This window comes from Helianthus annuus, chromosome 13 (assembly GCF_002127325.2).
Source record: "Helianthus annuus cultivar XRQ/B chromosome 13, HanXRQr2.0-SUNRISE, whole genome shotgun sequence".
Classification (NCBI taxonomy): Eukaryota; Viridiplantae; Streptophyta; class Magnoliopsida; order Asterales; family Asteraceae; genus Helianthus; species Helianthus annuus.
Window position 1 is genome coordinate 34,401,394 of NC_035445.2, and position 18,201 is coordinate 34,419,594.

General features: G+C 41.0%; 1 protein-coding gene across 1 annotated transcript; it reads left to right on the forward strand.

Annotated features, from left to right (window-relative positions):
- The first annotated feature begins 1,795 nt into the window (after positions 1–1,795).
- Positions 1,796–6,516, forward strand: LOC110900927 (cold shock domain-containing protein 3-like). The gene is made up of 2 exons (XM_022147784.1): positions 1,796–2,465; positions 6,479–6,516. The coding sequence occupies exons 1-2, from the start codon at positions 1,796–1,798 to the stop codon at positions 6,514–6,516; spliced, it is 708 nt and encodes a 235-aa protein (XP_022003476.1).
- The last annotated feature ends 11,685 nt before the right edge of the window (positions 6,517–18,201 follow it).

An 18,201-nucleotide genomic window follows, 5' to 3' on the forward strand; every position in this document is an offset into this window, starting at 1 on the left:
ACCTGTTGTTGACCATGCACCTTTTTGCCACACATATTGATCCCAGGTATGCTGACACCCTTAATGGGTGGATTGATGATGATGATAATTATCCCCCGTTTGTTCTACCAGTCGCCCCACCTACTGCACCTGCTTTTTCACCTCTTGATATTCCCCAGTTTCACCCACACACATCTGATGTCCACCGCACAGACTTACCTATCACTTTCCTCCAGGACGTACCCCCTCCCCGTCCAGGGGAAGGACCTTCTACTGGGCCACACGACCACGTACCACCCACGACAGCTGCTTTTCCATCTATGCCCTCTTTTACTCCGGCTGCACACACTATATCTCCCTTTGTACCATCGGGCGAGCAATTCTTGTGGTCATCGCCCAATGTCATGCCCTTATCAGACCCATATCACCCTTTCCATGTCGGGTATACCACTGAGGACACACTTATATCCCTGCAGTTATAGCAGGACGCATTGAGCCGACGAGTCCAGGAGTTGGAGAGGATTCCGCGTCCTCCCCCTTGTCGTTGTCAGTCTCCTTTTGCTACACCACCAGCTCCTCTTCCACTACACCCGGATTCTGATGTCCGCTTTCTCACTTCTGAGCAGCAGTTTGCTTACCTGTTGCGCGTCATCCACGCACTCGAGGAGGTTGGGTGCCATGCGCCGTTTGCTTTTCTTCCCTCCTCCTCCTCCTCCTCCCTCGCCATCAGCTTGAGGACTTTTGGCCTGTTGCAGGTAGCACTACTTTTGATGAGAAGACAGCGATTGAGCCAGACTATACAGCATTTTTGAAGACCACAGGATGACATTATGATCTTTGATATTTGATTTTGGTTATTGTATATGACTAGACAGTTCAGACAAGGGCAATGTGGCCCTTAGTCTCTTTTGGGATGTATGATATCTTTGTAAAACTCGTAAACACTGTATTTGTGGTCTCGATTATATGATAGTTCAATCGCAGTATTCTCATTACATGCATTGTTGATTTATTTGCTTATGATTATGACATGGGATGTTGTGTGTTATTGAGTTGATGGATGTTATTACGTACGCATATTACTTACCGTACTTATTATGACCTGACCAATATGATCTTCTTTTAGAAGATGCCCCCACGACGAGACACATGTTTGCCTACTGCTGAGGCAGAACTGCGGGAATGTATTTCAAAGGCGATAGCTGACTACGAGGCCTCCCGCGCGGAGACTAGCGGAGGTTCCTCAAGAAACAACAACAACAACCCACCCAATGGTAATGTCCAAGTCGCTTGAGACACATTACGTTACATTTGGATACTTCTTACACCTCCACTAATGCTTATTGTTAATGATATTGCCTGTACAGGCTGTACCTACAAACAATTCCTGGATTGTAAGCCCTTAAACTACGACGGCACTGGAGGTGCTGTTGCCTTCGTCAGGTGGACAGAAAAGACGGATTCAGTAACAAGGATGAGCAAGTGTGCTCCTGAAAACCAAGTTACTTACGTCTCAGGACTCTTTCTCGATGGTGCTTTATCCTGGTGGAACCTGCAAGTTCAAACCTTGGGAGAGGCGGCGGCGTATGCACTGACATGGGCTGAGCTGAAGGAGCTCATGAGGAAGAAATATTATTCATAGGCAGAGATACAGAAGCTGGAGACGGAATTCTGGAACCTAAAAATTGATGGCCCAAAAATTGCTGAATATGTCCAGAGGTTCCACGACTTGTCACGCGTTGTGCCGTATATAGTTGAGCCTGAATTTAAACGCATTGAGCGTTTCATCTGGGGATTGGCACCCCAGATCATGAGCATGGTAACAACGTCGAAGCCTCCGACAATTACCGAAGCCATCAATCTCAGCATGGCACTTACAGAAGAAGCCATCAGACTGAACAAGTTTTCAATTTCTGAACCAAAGAAAAAGGAGACACATGTCGAATCCTCAGGAGAAAACAAGAGGAAGTTCTCGAACTTTAAGAAAAGTATCGGCAGTGCCAGCAAGAAGAGGGATACAAACCCGCCAGCTGAAGCAAAGACTGGCAGTGAACACAGGGGGAAAGGATACATGGGCACTCTGCCCAAATGTGAATTTTGCCAATATCATCATGCTGGCCAGTGCAGTGTTAGAAAATGTGAATCCTGTGGGAAGATTGGTCACTCAGAGGACACTTGTTGGGTTGGTACTGGCCGTGGTGGCCAAAGGAGAGTTGGTAACAACAACCATGGAGGTAACGGGAATGGGAACCGCATCGGCAGAAATGGTAATCGCGGTAACTTTGGGAATCAAGCAGGGAATGGTAACCGCAATCAAAACAACAATCAAGGCAGTAATGGAGATGGTAACGGTCGGGGACCGGGATGTTTCAACTGCGGAGACATCGGGCACTTCAAGCGTGAATGCCCAAAACTTAATCAAGCTTGTGGAAGGGTATTCAACATTGGAGCAAGGGAAACACGCCAGGACCCGAATGTTGTCACTGGTACGTTCTCTATAAACCAACGCTTTGCATCTGTACTATTTGACACTGGTGCCGACTATAGTTTTGTATCGCTAGAATTTAAGAATGTGCTTGGGTTAACTGCTAGTAAGTTAGACATTCCATACTCAATTGAACTGGCTAATGGAAAGCTAGTGGAAACCAATGAAGTCATCAGAGGATGCGTAATAGAGTTGTGAGAACGCGAGTTTACACTGGATCTACTGCCAGTCGAGTTGGGAAGCTTCGACGTTGTAGTAGGGATAGATTGGTTGTCAAGCAACAGAGCCGAAATTGTATGTCACGAGAAGACCATTCGCATCCCAATGGCGGATGGAGAAACAATTGTGGTTCATGGATAAAAGCACGATACGCCCTTAAGGATCATTAGCTGCCTGAAAGCTAGAAAGTATTTGAAGAAGGGATGTGTTGCCTTATTGGCACACATCGTGGATAAGGAGGCCGCTGAACCAAAGATAGAAGACATCCCAGTCGTAAAAGAATATCCTGAAGTCTTTCCAGAAGACTTGCTGTCACACCCCGATATTTACACGTTTCACCGGTGGGCCCGGTGGGGGATTACCGTGACGTAGTTGGTAACATTACAGTCAAACAACACAATAATTAAATGCACAGCGGAAGCAAAAGATAGATATATTTCAACTTTAATAGATTGTAATATCAGGTATCACAACAGTTGAAAGAAATCCACAGGGGATCCAAAATAAATAGGAAACATTGTTCAATAGTTTGACATCCAAGCTTGCAAGACTTATTGAGGACGCTAGGAGAAAACCAGCCTAGTTCGCGTAGTACCTGCACTTAACCTTTTTGGGAAAATACGTCAGTTTACACTGGTAAATACATTCAACCGACTCATTTGAAAAGTTTAATAAAATTGATTTGAATGCACGTGGCACAAACTTTTATAACTTGGGATAATTATTTGAATATAATACTTGTAAACGAATTGCATGTTTCTTATGCGTTCAGTAGCCCGATCCGTAGACCGGGTTAAAGATCAATAGACACACCACATTATCTATTCATTTATGCACTGACGGGTGTACGCCTACACCCCGTGCTCAGGTCGTGGCCATCTCGTAAGATGATGCCAAGGATATCCGGGACATGGTCATTAACCCCCCAAAGGCTTTAAGCAAACAAAACATTTCAAAACAAAGCATATCAATGATTTAATCTCTATTCGATTAAATATTCAATGCTGGACCAAGCGGTATTCTATATACCGTACCCCAAGCCCGTATAAGGGAAATTAAGTTAAAAGTATTTACCTTTGCAAGTATCAATCACAATTAGCAAGTGCATGTAGCTTTTACCGGGTCTCCTATTCTGGAACGAAGGTTTATAATAAAATATTAGAATCCTAACGGGTCTTTAATTAAGCCTAAGCTTAGACCGGTTAGTTTTAACGAAAGATACGGTTCGAACGCACGATTAGGCGAAGACCGGAATAGAATGTGTTTTAGTCCCGACAAGTTTAAGGACTTGTATAATATGGGTAAACTAAACACCTTCTGGATTTTGAGATAAAAACGATACGGTTTGACCCGTTTCGGCTAATTTATGTAAACTAGTTACATAAACGGAACCGAACGCGCAGAAAGCGTAACGGGTAACCATGAGAGTCACTTATAGGTTGCCTAAGTTAATATGCCCTAAATATTTTGTGATATCAGTAGGATACCTTCCATTATGCCCAAAACGAGTTTAATCTCAATATAAGCCCCGTAGGGGTATTTTGGTCAATTTAAAGATTATAAAAGAGATTATTTATAATTCTGATGTTCGGTTCTGAAGTAATCAGTAAAACCACTTACTTTAACAAGTTATATCAGTAGGTAATGAGCCTTACATGACAAAATGGTTTTAAACTCAAACTATGCGTTTAATACGCGTAAAAAAGCCATTTTAAGCAATTTCTGGGTTAAACAGGAAATCTGAGTTTTCTGATCAGGTTACATAGTTCAAAATACTTTATTTATTATATAAAATCAGTAGAAATTGGATTTGTGTCAAAATACTATGTAGAACTCATTTTATGCCCGAAAAGGGTATAATCGGTATTTACCGAATCAATGCCATAACCTTAGGTTATGAGCAGGTTAAAAATAATTAAAAATCTTTAAAAATCTCAAAATACTATATTACATCAGTGTGTAAAAGGTTTGATGTCGAAATTGGGTTTTAGATAGGCTTTATGCTAAGTGCGCCGTTTAATTAACAAAAGATTTCTTAAATGCGCTATTTAGCATAACTCCTATTCTAGACCTCTAACTGACATGAAACTTCAGAGACATGTTTATAAATCAGTAACAAAGATTTTTGCTCTCTCACATTCCCAAAATTCTCGCTTTATGATCAAAATGGCATTATGGTCAACTTTTAAGCATTTAACGGAAATGTGCAAACGACTCGGACAATCAACGAACCAGTCACAGAGGGTTATACTATCATGTAACCTGGTCCTAAGGAAGTCCTAAGGCATTTCTAAACTCCACTAAAACGGGTCAGAACTGAAGTCAAAGCAAAAGTCAAAGTTTTGCGACTTTCGGTTCCGAACCGGGTCTAAACAGAAAATTGTCGGATCAAACAAGCTTAGACCAGTTCTTATACTTATTACCAAGTTATATGAGTGATAAAATAGGTTACATGCCTTCTACATTGTTAATTATGTGTTAATCCATAAATTAGCATTCTGTTGACTTTTTCTAAACAACTTTGACCCGACATTTGATCTAGTTAGAGTGGGAATCAGAGGGTGCCCTTTCAATGGTTTAAAGCCCACATGATTACCAACTTATAACTACCTTTGATTCGATTAATCACTGGACCATTAAAGATTAATCGTTAAGTCAACCGTTAATTACGATGGTTTGACTTTTAAGCTAAAACTAAGTAAGAACTCAACTAAGAAAGGTTAAGCATACTTACTGAAGTCCTATGCACGATTTGGAATGCTTAGGGTCTGCTCTTATGCTCCAGGAAGCTCCAAGAATGCAGATGGAAGGAATGAACACAATGTTGCAACAATGTGGCTTTATATAGTGATTTAATCACCTTAGATCTTTGCCAAGCAAGTCTACCTTTTCTCCCTGATCATCAACAAGTGTCCTAGGGTCTAAAAAGCATGTAGGGGGCGCCCATGCTGGTGAAAAGATCTTTCAAAGTCGGTTAAAAGGCTGAACAGTGCTGCTGTCCACGTTTTCTGCATCTGGGCAAGCCAGGCGGCCCGCGTAAGGCCCTTACAATGTTTACGCGGCCCGTATGGGCCTTCTGATCAGATTCCAAACTTTTCAATAATTGCATGATTGGCTCCTGGTTCTTCGAAAGGTCAACTTAACTTATCTCTTGCATTATGAGCCCTTTATATTTACGTACAAGGGCCTCGAAACTTTTACCCACTTGGTTAAGTCCTTGGTCACTTTGTTATTACCCGAAAAGTCAAAACTTTTAACGTTTACGCTTTAACCCCTCTTAAACGAATTTGATCATAACTTTCTCATATGGCAACGAAACTTTATGAAATTTTTATCGTGCATTCTAGTGAGCATAATTTACCGTTACAAAGCCTCGGGTTTGCTAAAAGGTCACTCAGAGGTATAACTTAAACATGTTGACACATTTAACCCCTGTAGTTTGTAATCTCTCACTTTCTTCCACATTTAGTTCCGTATGATCCATGATTTATTCGTTTGAAGGTATGAGCATCATGTAGGGTTACTGTAAAGTATATTTATCCCTTGTTGACATTTTGAACCCTTGGATTCACATACTTTCTATGTTTGTCAACTTTAGTCCCTCTAGAGTATTCATTCTCACGTTCAAGCTTATGACACGTGTCAATACATTATAGGACGTAAATTTTCGAGGTGTTACATTGATGTGGGGTAAAATACACATATTTGTCCCGTGTAAATTGTATAATATTTGTATAGTTTTTATTTATTATTTTTAGTTTTAGTATTAGATTACATTATTTGGTGTTTTGGCAGGTCCTGGTGCAAATGGAGCGAAAACGAGTAATATTTAAATAACCAGACAGTTGAGTGGAGTAGGCCGCCAGTGACCGAATAAAAATTGACGCTATTTTCTGTGAATGGGTCGAGCCCACTGTCTCTACATTAGTAAAGAAGAGATTCCAAACAACTCCTTGGAAGCAAATAAATACATCAGATGAAATTACATTGGATTTGAGGGAATATACACATACAACAAAGTGGACGTGAGGTGAATGATGAAAGGAATAAAAAGATAAAGGCTGATGCTTATACACGTGCACGTTTTGAATGAAACTCATTGGGCCGCCATCTTTGTTAAAATTATGATAGTGGGCCGCAAACATTATTGGACAATTGGAGGATCCCATTTATTATATTTGAGGGCGGCAGCCCTTATTGGTTGGGGGGGCGGCCCGATTAATGAAGGGGGGAGTGCACGCAAACTTCAAGAGGTGACAAATATATTTAAAGGGGGAGATCAGACGTAGACAACTGTTGACGGCACAAAGAAACATATCAGACGATTGGAGACGAACCTCAGACGAATTTTGGACATCTTGGAGGCTGTTCGGAGGTTCGGGAAGCCGAGGAATCATCGTGGAAGGCTCGGGAACGCACGGAGTTGAAGATTTTCGGGTTTTATCTTCTCGTTTATCATTCGGTTTCGTTTGTTTCTTAGTTCTAATGATGAATTCTGAATTTTTGATGATTGTTATGCTATTTGATAATATGATTATTGGCTAGACTTTTCGTACTACCTAGGTTATGACAAGAGTATAATAAAGTTTGGATTTTTATTTGATTTTTGTCGTGGTTGTGGATCTTTCTTGTATTGTAAACGCTATGGTAGTTTAACTTGGTGCGTATGCGTGCTTGTGATTATTTGATTATTGTCTATTGCTTCATTCGATTCTTGGTGACGGTCTTTATCACATAATAGAGTCGGATTAGGGTTCTTGATTTAGGTGAGTGTCTATATCACGTAATAGGTCATTAATCCTTTAGGGTGAAAACGCGTTAGTAACCTTAGAAACAATATTCGGTAATTAATTAAAATCAAGTGTGCTGCTAGACTCGTCGCGGAAAGGCTCGAGGATATTAATAGGTCTCGGTGTAGTTATAAGGAATTAACAACCCATTGTCTATTAAGCCAAGATTAAACCCATAGTTGCTTTAGACGTTCGCGCGGCAAAGTAGAGCGTCTTACATAGGCACTTTCAAGAAACTAGAGGACGGAAAAGAAATCTAGAAAACCGGTGAGCTTAACATCCTAGGTAGTGCCACAAGAATCGCCTTGAGAGTGTTTGAGGGGCTTAGTGGTGTCTTAATAGGTTTAGCATTTAAAGATCCCGGTTCCACACCACAAAATTATCGAATAGAAATCCATCCTGAGTTTAGCCTACGTCTAGCCTAGGTAGTCTTCATCACCTCTGGTCAAAACCTTCGTTCGAGTTCGTGTCTAGTTTTCTAGCATTATTTTATTATTTTATTTAGGATATTTAGAAAACCCCCCAATTAATAAACAATTAGTTGAGTCGTGTCAGTTTAAGTTTAGATCGAGTCATTAGCGTAATTTAGTAGAGTCTCTTGGGTTCGATACTCGGACTTCCTTAGGCTATACTGCACCGATCGGTACACTTGCCGGTTGTGTGGTTTAGGGTTTAGAGAGTCTTAGTTTTATAAATTTAAAACTTAGAGAGTCTAGAATTAGGGTAATTTTAGTTGTTTTAATTAACCCACTTTCAGCACATCAAGTTTTTGGCGCCGTTGCCGGGGACTCTTGGCGATTGCGTTGATTACTTTGTTTGGACTTAATTGACACATCCGTGCTATTTGTTCGTGTGTTTGAGTCGTAGGAGTCTAATTGTCCGTGTCTTTTATTTTTCTTGAGTCTTGTAAATATGTGTGAAATTTGTGGAGGACCTCATTTTACTGTTAAATGCCCCCAATATGAGGGGTCCTCTACGCCATATTATGCTAACCCTTTTGTGCAGCCGCAACCATATTTTTCACAGGGGTATTCTCTGCAATGTTATGATCATCGGCCATATTACAATGATCTGTATCAGCAGCCACAACATTACCAGGGTCAGACTAGCGATAGAGGTTTAGAGGGTAGTCTAAGTAGGATTGAGGAGATGTTTGCTCAGTTCATGGCGAGAGATCAGGGGTATTCCACGTATCAATATGATGACCCGTATCAGCAGTCACTTCGAGCAGAAAGGAACCTACATTTTGAGGAAATGCTTCGACAGCAAGAAGAGATGGCAGTTGAATCAGCGAAAATACGGAAAATACTGAACGCCCTAGAAGCAAAGGTAGAACCGGAGATTACAATGGATGTCTCAGCCCCACCTCCGGTTCAGCAGGAAGACCGAGAAGAGAACACGGGTCAGTTCATAATTGATTTCTCGTGTAGTAATGAAGAGATAGATGCCCAACTGGCTGCATATAAGAGATGGAAGGGAGAAGACCTTGAGGAAGTAGAAGAAGAGGTAGAAAAGGAGAAAGTGCAGCCAGAGAAGCCGACGACCGGTTATACATATGATGCAGAAGGTAACTACCTCGGTTACATGCTTTCTACTGGGGAATTAATCCCAACATTTCCAGAACTGGGGAAAGAGCTGCCATATGAGGAGTGGTCAGATGAAGAGATCACTTCAGTTGCGGAGACGAAAATGGACGAAGTCCCACCTCCGGTTCCACAGGTTTCGATTATTAATTACTGGAGTGACTCGGATGATGAAATAGACGAAGAAGAATGGGCGGCGTATCAGAGATCGTTAGTAAAGAAAGAAGTAATTGAAGAAGAAGTGGAATTGGGGGATTCCACTGGTTGGATGTTTGATGAAGTGGAAAAAGAAAAAGTGATGGAGGAGGAAGTGAATTTAGGAGACTCACTTGGGTTAATGTTTGGTGCAGAGGAAGAAATTGAAGAGGTAGAAATTAAGTCGTCTGGGGAGGATGAGTTTTTAGAGTTAGAATTAGATGGTTTACCGGTCTATGAAGAGGTAGGAGTGTTGGATCCTGATGGGGACATAGCATACTTTGATGCCCTACTTGAAGGTGAATCGACAGAGGTGATCGAACCTGCCCTAGACGAAGAGACTAAGTGTGGGGATCATCATGCGAGAGTGGTGGAAGAAGAAGAACACCACAGCTGGCCCCTGGTGTTAGTGATAGATGAAACTTCAGAATCAATAAAACCACGGGAGAGGGCAAAGAAACGAAAAAGAAAAGATCAAAAACGGAAGAGGACCGAAGGGTTAAACAAGAAGAAGAAGGAAAAGCCTTTGAATTTCAAACATGATCAGTCTTCTCATTACATGCCACGCATCCGGTTTCTTCCAGGTAAGTTTAAGTTTTGGTGGTCTGACCCGTTTCAAATTTTTAAAATATTTTATAATTCCACAAATATATTTTTGAAAATTTTTGAGGTTCGGGTGGAATTAAACGGGTTGGACAGGGTCCAGATCAAAGAGAAACCTCCTGATTAAATTCAAGTGTGGGGAAGTTTTGTAGAGTTTGTAAATTTATTTATTTGGTGGATTTTCGGTAGTTTGTAGTTTTTGTATATTGAGTCTTAGCTAGTAGTTTTTGAATCGTTTTTTTTAGAGTCGGTATTGCTTTGGTGTTTGCTTGTTTTTGTTTATGCAGGTTTGAATATGTACCACCCGTACTCAATCTCTATTCGGGTGATTTTGGAGCTGCTTATCAGATTTCAAGCATTTATCAAGTGTACCAGTCAGTGTCAAAGCCGATCGCGACCGAAATGCTATTCGATCGAGCTGGATTGGACGAGAGTTTTGGAGCATCCGCGAGAATTTAACCAGCTAAGTCCTTTCCGATTTGCCCTTGGTCTTTTATTTTTTATTTTTTTAGTTTTTTTGAGTCGGTTTCCATCTTACATTGAGGGCAATGTAAAGTTTAAGTGTGGGGATGGAAACTATTGTTAGTGTCTAGTTAATAGTGTCTTTAGTCGTAAAAAAAAAAAATTAAAAAAATTTTCAAAAATCCAAAAAAATTAAAAAAATAGAAAATGTCTTTTGAAATAAGAAGTTTGCAAAATAAAAACGGAAAATGATAGAAAAGTCGGGTTTTTGTTCGGGTTCAAATAATAATAATATGAGATAAAATAATTGAGCTTGTGTCTAGTTTGGGATGTGCGGGTAGGCTTGATTCGGTTTCGGGTTCCTTTGATATTAATTGTACCTAATTGTCGGTCTACTAGTGGGTTCTCATCTAGGGAAAGTGGGGAAATTGAAACCGCCAATAATAGTATAAGGGATGCCGTTATAAGCTAAGATCGTTAGAGTTTTTGGTCATTATCTCGTTGGAAAAGAAAAAAAAAATGAAATAAACGAGCTAGAAACTAAATGAAAGTAGCCATTCCTATGTAGTCTGTGGTTGGGGATAACGACTCTACAGCCGGATTACCGCTAGGGTGTGTGAAATCGACCTTGCAAAATAAATAAAAAGTACCGAAGCCTATGTAATCTGTGGTTGGGGATAGCGACTCTACAGCCGGAATGCCTCTGGGTTAGGGAAAGCAACGTCTACGCTTGTAAAAGAAAAAAGAAAAAAAATGAGAAAAAGTGATGAAAAAGAAAAAAATGGAAAGAAAAGATTTGATTCTAAACTCTCTTGATCTTGGTATAAGGCGGTTAGGAAATAACCAAGTGGTTGTTCCTTTTGTCCTATAAGCTTGAGGGGGGATTAGGTGGACTTGCAATTCTTAGCGTGAGACCCTAGGTAGATTGACCGCACTTGAACTAAAATCGCATGATAAGGGCTTGGAACCGGGTTGGGTTTAAGAGGATCGATATACTTGCAATCGCAGCTAACACATGTTTCGGTTTTAAATAAATTAACATAAGCTTTTGGCCCGAACGACTATCTTGACTATGATTCCGTTTGCATAATTCTTTTTCGGGGACGAAAAAAAGGTTAAGTGTGGGGATATTTGATGTGGGGTAAAATACACATATTTGTCCCGTGTAAATTGTATAATATTTGTATAGTTTTTATTTATTATTTTTAGTTTTAGTATTAGATTACATTATTTGGTGTTTTGGCAGGTCCTGGCGCAAATGGAGCGAAAACGAGTAATATTTAAATAACCAGACAGTTGAGTGGAGTAGGCCGCCAGTGACCGAATAAAAATTGACGCTATTTTCTGTGAATGGGTCGAGCCCACTGTCTCTACATTAGTAAAGAAGAGATTCCAAACAACTCCTTGGAAGCAAATAAATACATCAGATGAAATTACATTGGATTTGAGGGAATATACACATACAACAAAGTGGACGTGAGGTGAATGATGAAAGGAATAAAAAGATAAAGGCTGATGCTTATACACGTGCACGTTTTGAATGAAACTCATTGGGCCGCCATCTTTGTTAAAATTATGATAGTGGGCCGCAAACATTATTGGACAATTGGAGGATCCCATTTATTATATTTGAGGGCGGCAGCCCTTATTGGTTGGGGGGGCGGCCCGATTAATGAAGGGGGGAGTGCACGCAAACTTCAAGAGGTGACAAATATATTTAAAGGGGGAGATCAGACGTAGACAACTGTTGACGGCACAAAGAAACATATCAGACGATTGGAGACGAACCTCAGACGAATTTTGGACATCTTGGAGGCTGTTCGGAGGTTCGGGAAGCCGAGGAATCATCGTGGAAGGCTCGGGAACGCACGGAGTTGAAGATTTTCGGGTTTTATCTTCTCGTTTATCATTCGGTTTCGTTTGTTTCTTAGTTCTAATGATGAATTCTGAATTTTTGATGATTGTTATGCTATTTGATAATATGATTATTGGCTAGACTTTTCGTACTACCTAGGTTATGACAAGAGTATAATAAAGTTTGGATTTTTATTTGATTTTTGTCGTGGTTGTGGATCTTTCTTGTATTGTAAACGCTATGGTAGTTTAACTTGGTGCGTATGCGTGCTTGTGATTATTTGATTATTGTCTATTGCTTCATTCGATTCTTGGTGACGGTCTTTATCACATAATAGAGTCGGATTAGGGTTCTTGATTTAGGTGAGTGTCTATATCACGTAATAGGTCATTAATCCTTTAGGGTGAAAACGCGTTAGTAACCTTAGAAACAATATTCGGTAATTAATTAAAATCAAGTGTGCTGCTAGACTCGTCGCGGAAAGGCTCGAGGATATTAATAGGTCTCGGTGTAGTTATAAGGAATTAACAACCCATTGTCTATTAAGCCAAGATTAAACCCATAGTTGCTTTAGACGTTCGCGCGGCAAAGTAGAGCGTCTTACATAGGCACTTTCAAGAAACTAGAGGACGGAAAAGAAATCTAGAAAACCGGTGAGCTTAACATCCTAGGTAGTGCCACAAGAATCGCCTTGAGAGTGTTTGAGGGGCTTAGTGGTGTCTTAATAGGTTTAGCATTTAAAGATCCCGGTTCCACACCACAAAATTATCGAATAGAAATCCATCCTGAGTTTAGCCTACGTCTAGCCTAGGTAGTCTTCATCACCTCTGGTCAAAACCTTCGTTCGAGTTCGTGTCTAGTTTTCTAGCATTATTTTATTATTTTATTTAGGATATTTAGAAAACCCCCCAATTAATAAACAATTAGTTGAGTCGTGTCAGTTTAAGTTTAGATCGAGTCATTAGCGTAATTTAGTAGAGTCTCTTGGGTTCGATACTCGGACTTCCTTAGGCTATACTACACCGATCGGTACACTTGCCGGTTGTGTGGTTTAGGGTTTAGAGAGTCTTAGTTTTATAAATTTAAAACTTAGAGAGTCTAGAATTAGGGTAATTTTAGTTGTTTTAATTAACCCACTTTCAGCACATCATACATCCTCACCCCCTTAAAAGAAATCTCGACCTCGAGATTTACTGGAACAAATGAGGGTACTTTTCTTTCATCGTGGACTCTACTTCCCACGTATACTCGGGACCTCTACGGGCATCCCATTTTACCTTTACAATAGGTACATGCTTCCTTCGAAGCTTCTTAACTTGTCGATCCTCGATCGACACAGGTTTTTCAACAAATTTCAAGCTCTCATCTGTGTGTACATCTATGTGTGGGATGACTAGTGATTCGTCAGCGAAACACTTCTTCAGTTTACAGATGTGAAATACATTGTGAATACCACTGAGCTCTTCAGGTAAGTTTAACTTATAGGCAACTGATCCGACACGTTCGATGATCTCGAAGGGTCCTATGTATCTCGGGCTTAACTTGCCTTTCTTACCAAATTGCATCACTCCCTTCCATGGTGATACTTTAAGCAGTACCTTGTCACCTACCTCGAAGTTAAAAGGTTTAGGCTTCAAATCTGCGTAGCTTTTCTGCCGATCTCGGGCAACTTTCAGACGGTCACGAATCTGGACAATCTTGTCCGTCGTTTCAAAGACTATTTCTGGTCCTGACAGTTGGACATCTCCAACTTCCGCCCAACAAACGGGCGTTCTGCACTTCCTACCATACAAGGCCTCAAAAGTCGCAGCCTTAATGCTGGTATGGTAGCTATTGTTATACGAGAACTCGATCAATGGTAGGTGGTTATCCCAGCTACCACCTAAATCAATCACACATTCTCGAAGCATGTCTTCCAAGGTTTGGATAGTATGCTCACTCTGTCCGTCCGTCTGAGGATGGTAAGCTGTACTGAAATTTAAGTGCGTACCCAAAGATTGTTGGAAAGTTTTCCAAAAATGAGATGTGTATCTAGTATCTCTGTCAGAGATAATAGACACAGGTACGCCATGTAGAGATACAATCTTATCTAAGTACAATTGGGCAAGCATGTCGGAGCTATAAGTCTCCTTAATGGGTAGGAAATGTGCTGACTTAGTCAGTCTATATACGATCACCCATATAGTGTCATTTCCTTTCCTTGTCTTTGGCAATTTGGTGATGAAATCCATCGTCACCATTTCCCACCTCCACTTAGGAAGTTCAGGCTGTTGCAGCAAACCTGACGGCTTCTGATGTTCAGCTTTGACTTGCGCACATGTCAAACATTTAGCTACATAGGTAGCTCTAGACTTCTTCAAGCCTATCCACCAAAAGTTTTCCTTCAAATCCTGATACATCTTGTCAGCTCCAGGGTGAACGGAGTATTTGGAACTGTGGGCTTCCTGGAGGATAACATCTCGAAGTCCTCCATAAATTGGAACCCATATTCGTCCATTTAACCTTAAAATTCCGTCCTTGCCACAGGATAACTATTCTTCAGTTACTCCTAGCTTTTCATTCGGGTAGTTAGCTTCCAGCACGGCTTCCTTCTGTGCAGCTAACAACCTTTCATTCAAACTATTCTTTATCTCAATGCTCTTGGCATTGATTCTTATGGGCTTCACCCTTTCCTTTCGACTCAAGGCATCAGCGACTACATTCGCCTTGCCAGGATGGTATCTTATCTCACAATCATAATCATTCAAGGTTTCCATCCATAGTCGCTGCCTCATGTTCAAATCCTTTTGGTTGAGCAGATGCTGGAGGCTCTTGTGATCATAATAGATCACACACTTGATGCCATATAAGTAGTGCCTCCATAGCTTCAGTGCAAATACAACGGCACCCAACTCCAAGTCATGGGTGATGTAATTCTTTTCATGCACCTTTAACTGTCGAGAAGCATAGGCAATAACCTTGCCTTTCTGCATAAGCACACATCCCATCCCGGTGTGTGATGCATCACAGTATACCACAAACTCTTCTATTCCATCAGGCAATGTCAACACAGGTGCATTGCTTCGCTTCTGCTTAAGGATATCAAAGGCTTCTTGTTGCTTTGGTCCCCAGTCGAACTTAATTTTCTTCCTAGTCAGAGAAGTTAGGGGTGCAGCAATCCTTGAAAAATTTTCGATAAAACGCCTGTAATATCCTGCTAATCCCAAGAAGCTGCGAATTTCCGTGGGCGTCTTCGGCTCTTGCCAATTCATGACGGCTTCCACCTTAGCGGGATCCACTTGGATACCACGCTCTCTAACCACATGTCCAAGGAATTGGACTTCTCGAAGCCAGAATTCACATTTAGAGAATTTGGCGTAAAGCTTCTCCTGTTGAAGTAGTGAAAGAATGCCTCGAAGGTGCTTCTAATGATCAGTTTGATTCTTGGAATAAATCAGAATGTCGTCTATGAAGATGATAACAAGTTTGTCCAAGTATGGTTTGCAGACACGATTCATGAGATCCATGAATGCCGCTGGTGCATTAGTGAGCCCAAAAGGCATCACTAGAAACTCATAATGACCGTAACAAGTTCTAAATGCAGTCTTGTGTACGTTTTCATCTCTAACCTTTAGTTGGTGATAACCTGACCTTAAGTCAATCTTGGAGAAGTAACTTACTCCTTGAAGTTGATCGAACAGCTCGTCGATCCTGGGCAATGGATACATATTCTTGATAGTGACCTTATTAAGCTCACGGTAATCGATGCACAGACGCATCGATCCATCCTTCTTCTTGACAAATAAGATTGGTGCTCCCCAAGGAGACGAACTAGGTCTGATGAAACCTTTGGCTAGCAATTCATCCAGTTGTGTTCTCAATTCTTTCATCTCTGTTGGTGCCAACCTATAAGGTGCTCTAGCAACAGGTGCTGCTCGAGGGATAATGTCGATTCTGAATTCTACTTGCCTATCTGGTGGTAAACCAGGTAGTTCTTCAGGAAAAACTTCAGGATATTCAGAAATGACGGGGATATCTTCAATCTTGGGTTTCTGCTCATCAATAGTCACTTGTGCCATGTAAATGTCACAACCCCTTTTCAAACACCTAGAGGCCTTGAGCATAGATACTTGCTCCGGCAGTCCATATCGGGTATCTCCCTGAATGGTAAGTGACTCACCAGACGGAGTCTTGATCACCACTTACTTCTTATTACAGACAATCTGGGCCTGGTTATGAGATAACCAGTCCATACCCAAAACTATCTCGAAACCGGCTAACTTCAAAGGAAGTAGGGACAACGGAAAAGAGTGGTTCTTAATGGATATGAAACATTCATATAATATGGTTGAGGCGGTTTCTAAGGTGCCATCTGCTAATTCCACCTCATACTTCACACTTAAGGTTTTAACAGGTAAATTCAGCAATTTGCAAAACTTATTATCTACAAAAGATTTATCAGCTCCTGAATCAAAAAGCACTCTCGCGTGAACATCATTTATAAGGAAGGTATCTGTGATCACATTATCGTCCTGCACAGCTTCCTTTGCATCCATTCTGAAGACCCTAGCATTGGTCTTCTTTCCTTCATCAGCTTTCTTTGCATACTTTGGGCAATTTGTCTTAATGTGCCCCTTTTCGTTGCAACTGTAGCATGTTGCGTCTTTCAGTTTCTTACACTCCAGGGTTTTATGTTCCGTGGATTTGCAAATCCCACAAGGTCTCGACTGAGATTGGGATTTTGAATCAAGTCTGCACCTCCCAAAGTGGTATTTCTGACAAGTCTTACACTTGGGCTTATCTCCCGATTGATGCCCATCCTTCTTTGAACCAGACCCCTTCCTGTGGTCATTGTTCCCTCTGTGCTTCTTATTTGACCGATGTGAGTTGTCATCATCACGTTTCCTCTTCTCGGTATCCGTGTTCCTCAGCGATCTCTGCCTGACCGCGTCCAGTGTGAGGGACAAAGATATATCAGCTACAGACCTGAAAGTAGCTGGCCGAGAGGCTTTTACACTTGCCTTGATCTCCGGGGCTAAACCCCCGATGAAACGAGCTATCCTTTTGGGTTCTGGGGTCACCAGGTAGGGAACCAACCTTGACATTGTATTAAAGCTCGTAAGGTAAGCTTGGCAATCTAGATTTTTCATGACCAATGATAGAAAATCTGACTCAATCTTCTCTACCTCATGCTAAGGGCAGTAGTTCTCTTGGATGAGGGCAACAAATTGTTCCCATGACATACTGTACAGTGGAATCTTCCCAGCAGCTTGAATTAGCGCATCCGCTGATATCAACCACTGTGTCCATCTCATCCAACGAAGTCATGCAGTCTATTGCTCCTTTCTCCCCCGTGAAATCCCGGGGTTTGCATGAAACAAAGTATTTGTAGGAACAACCCTTATCACGGGGTCCTTGATTTAGTACGATACCTTGAGATGGGACACTATGATGGTTTGAATAGTGACGATCGTCATCATCTTTCTTTGGTTCTTCCTTCTTGGAGGGAGGCTTGCTATGCGCCCCAGAATGAGTCTTGGGCTTAGAATGCAGTGCTGATAGGGTCCTACTCTGAGTACCGCTCGATTCGCTATACTGCCTATCCAAGGCTTTTGCAACAGCATTATCAATTAAAACTTGCAGTTCAGCACTCGCTATATTAATCCGAGCATCATTCTGGTTCTCCATTGGGTGACTATTTATTTCATCCGAATCAGCCATTGTATCTTGATCTGTCACATAATATAATGACAAAAAATTTTATTTGGGAGTTTATTATGGAATTGCCCTTATTGGGTAATTCATTAACCATGGTAAACATAGACCATATTGGGTTAATTTGTTACTCACATTTATTTAGGATTTTAAGGTAACTTATCCTAATTATAAACAATATTATTAGTGGCACAAAAGCCTAGTCACATGGACGTTCTAAATTATAAGCCATGATTTCAGAGAATCAAGGCATGAAGGTTTGAACATAGTTCTTTACCTTTTCTTGACAGGGAGTCATAGACTACTACTGTCTCTTGTCTTATATGACAATGAGTA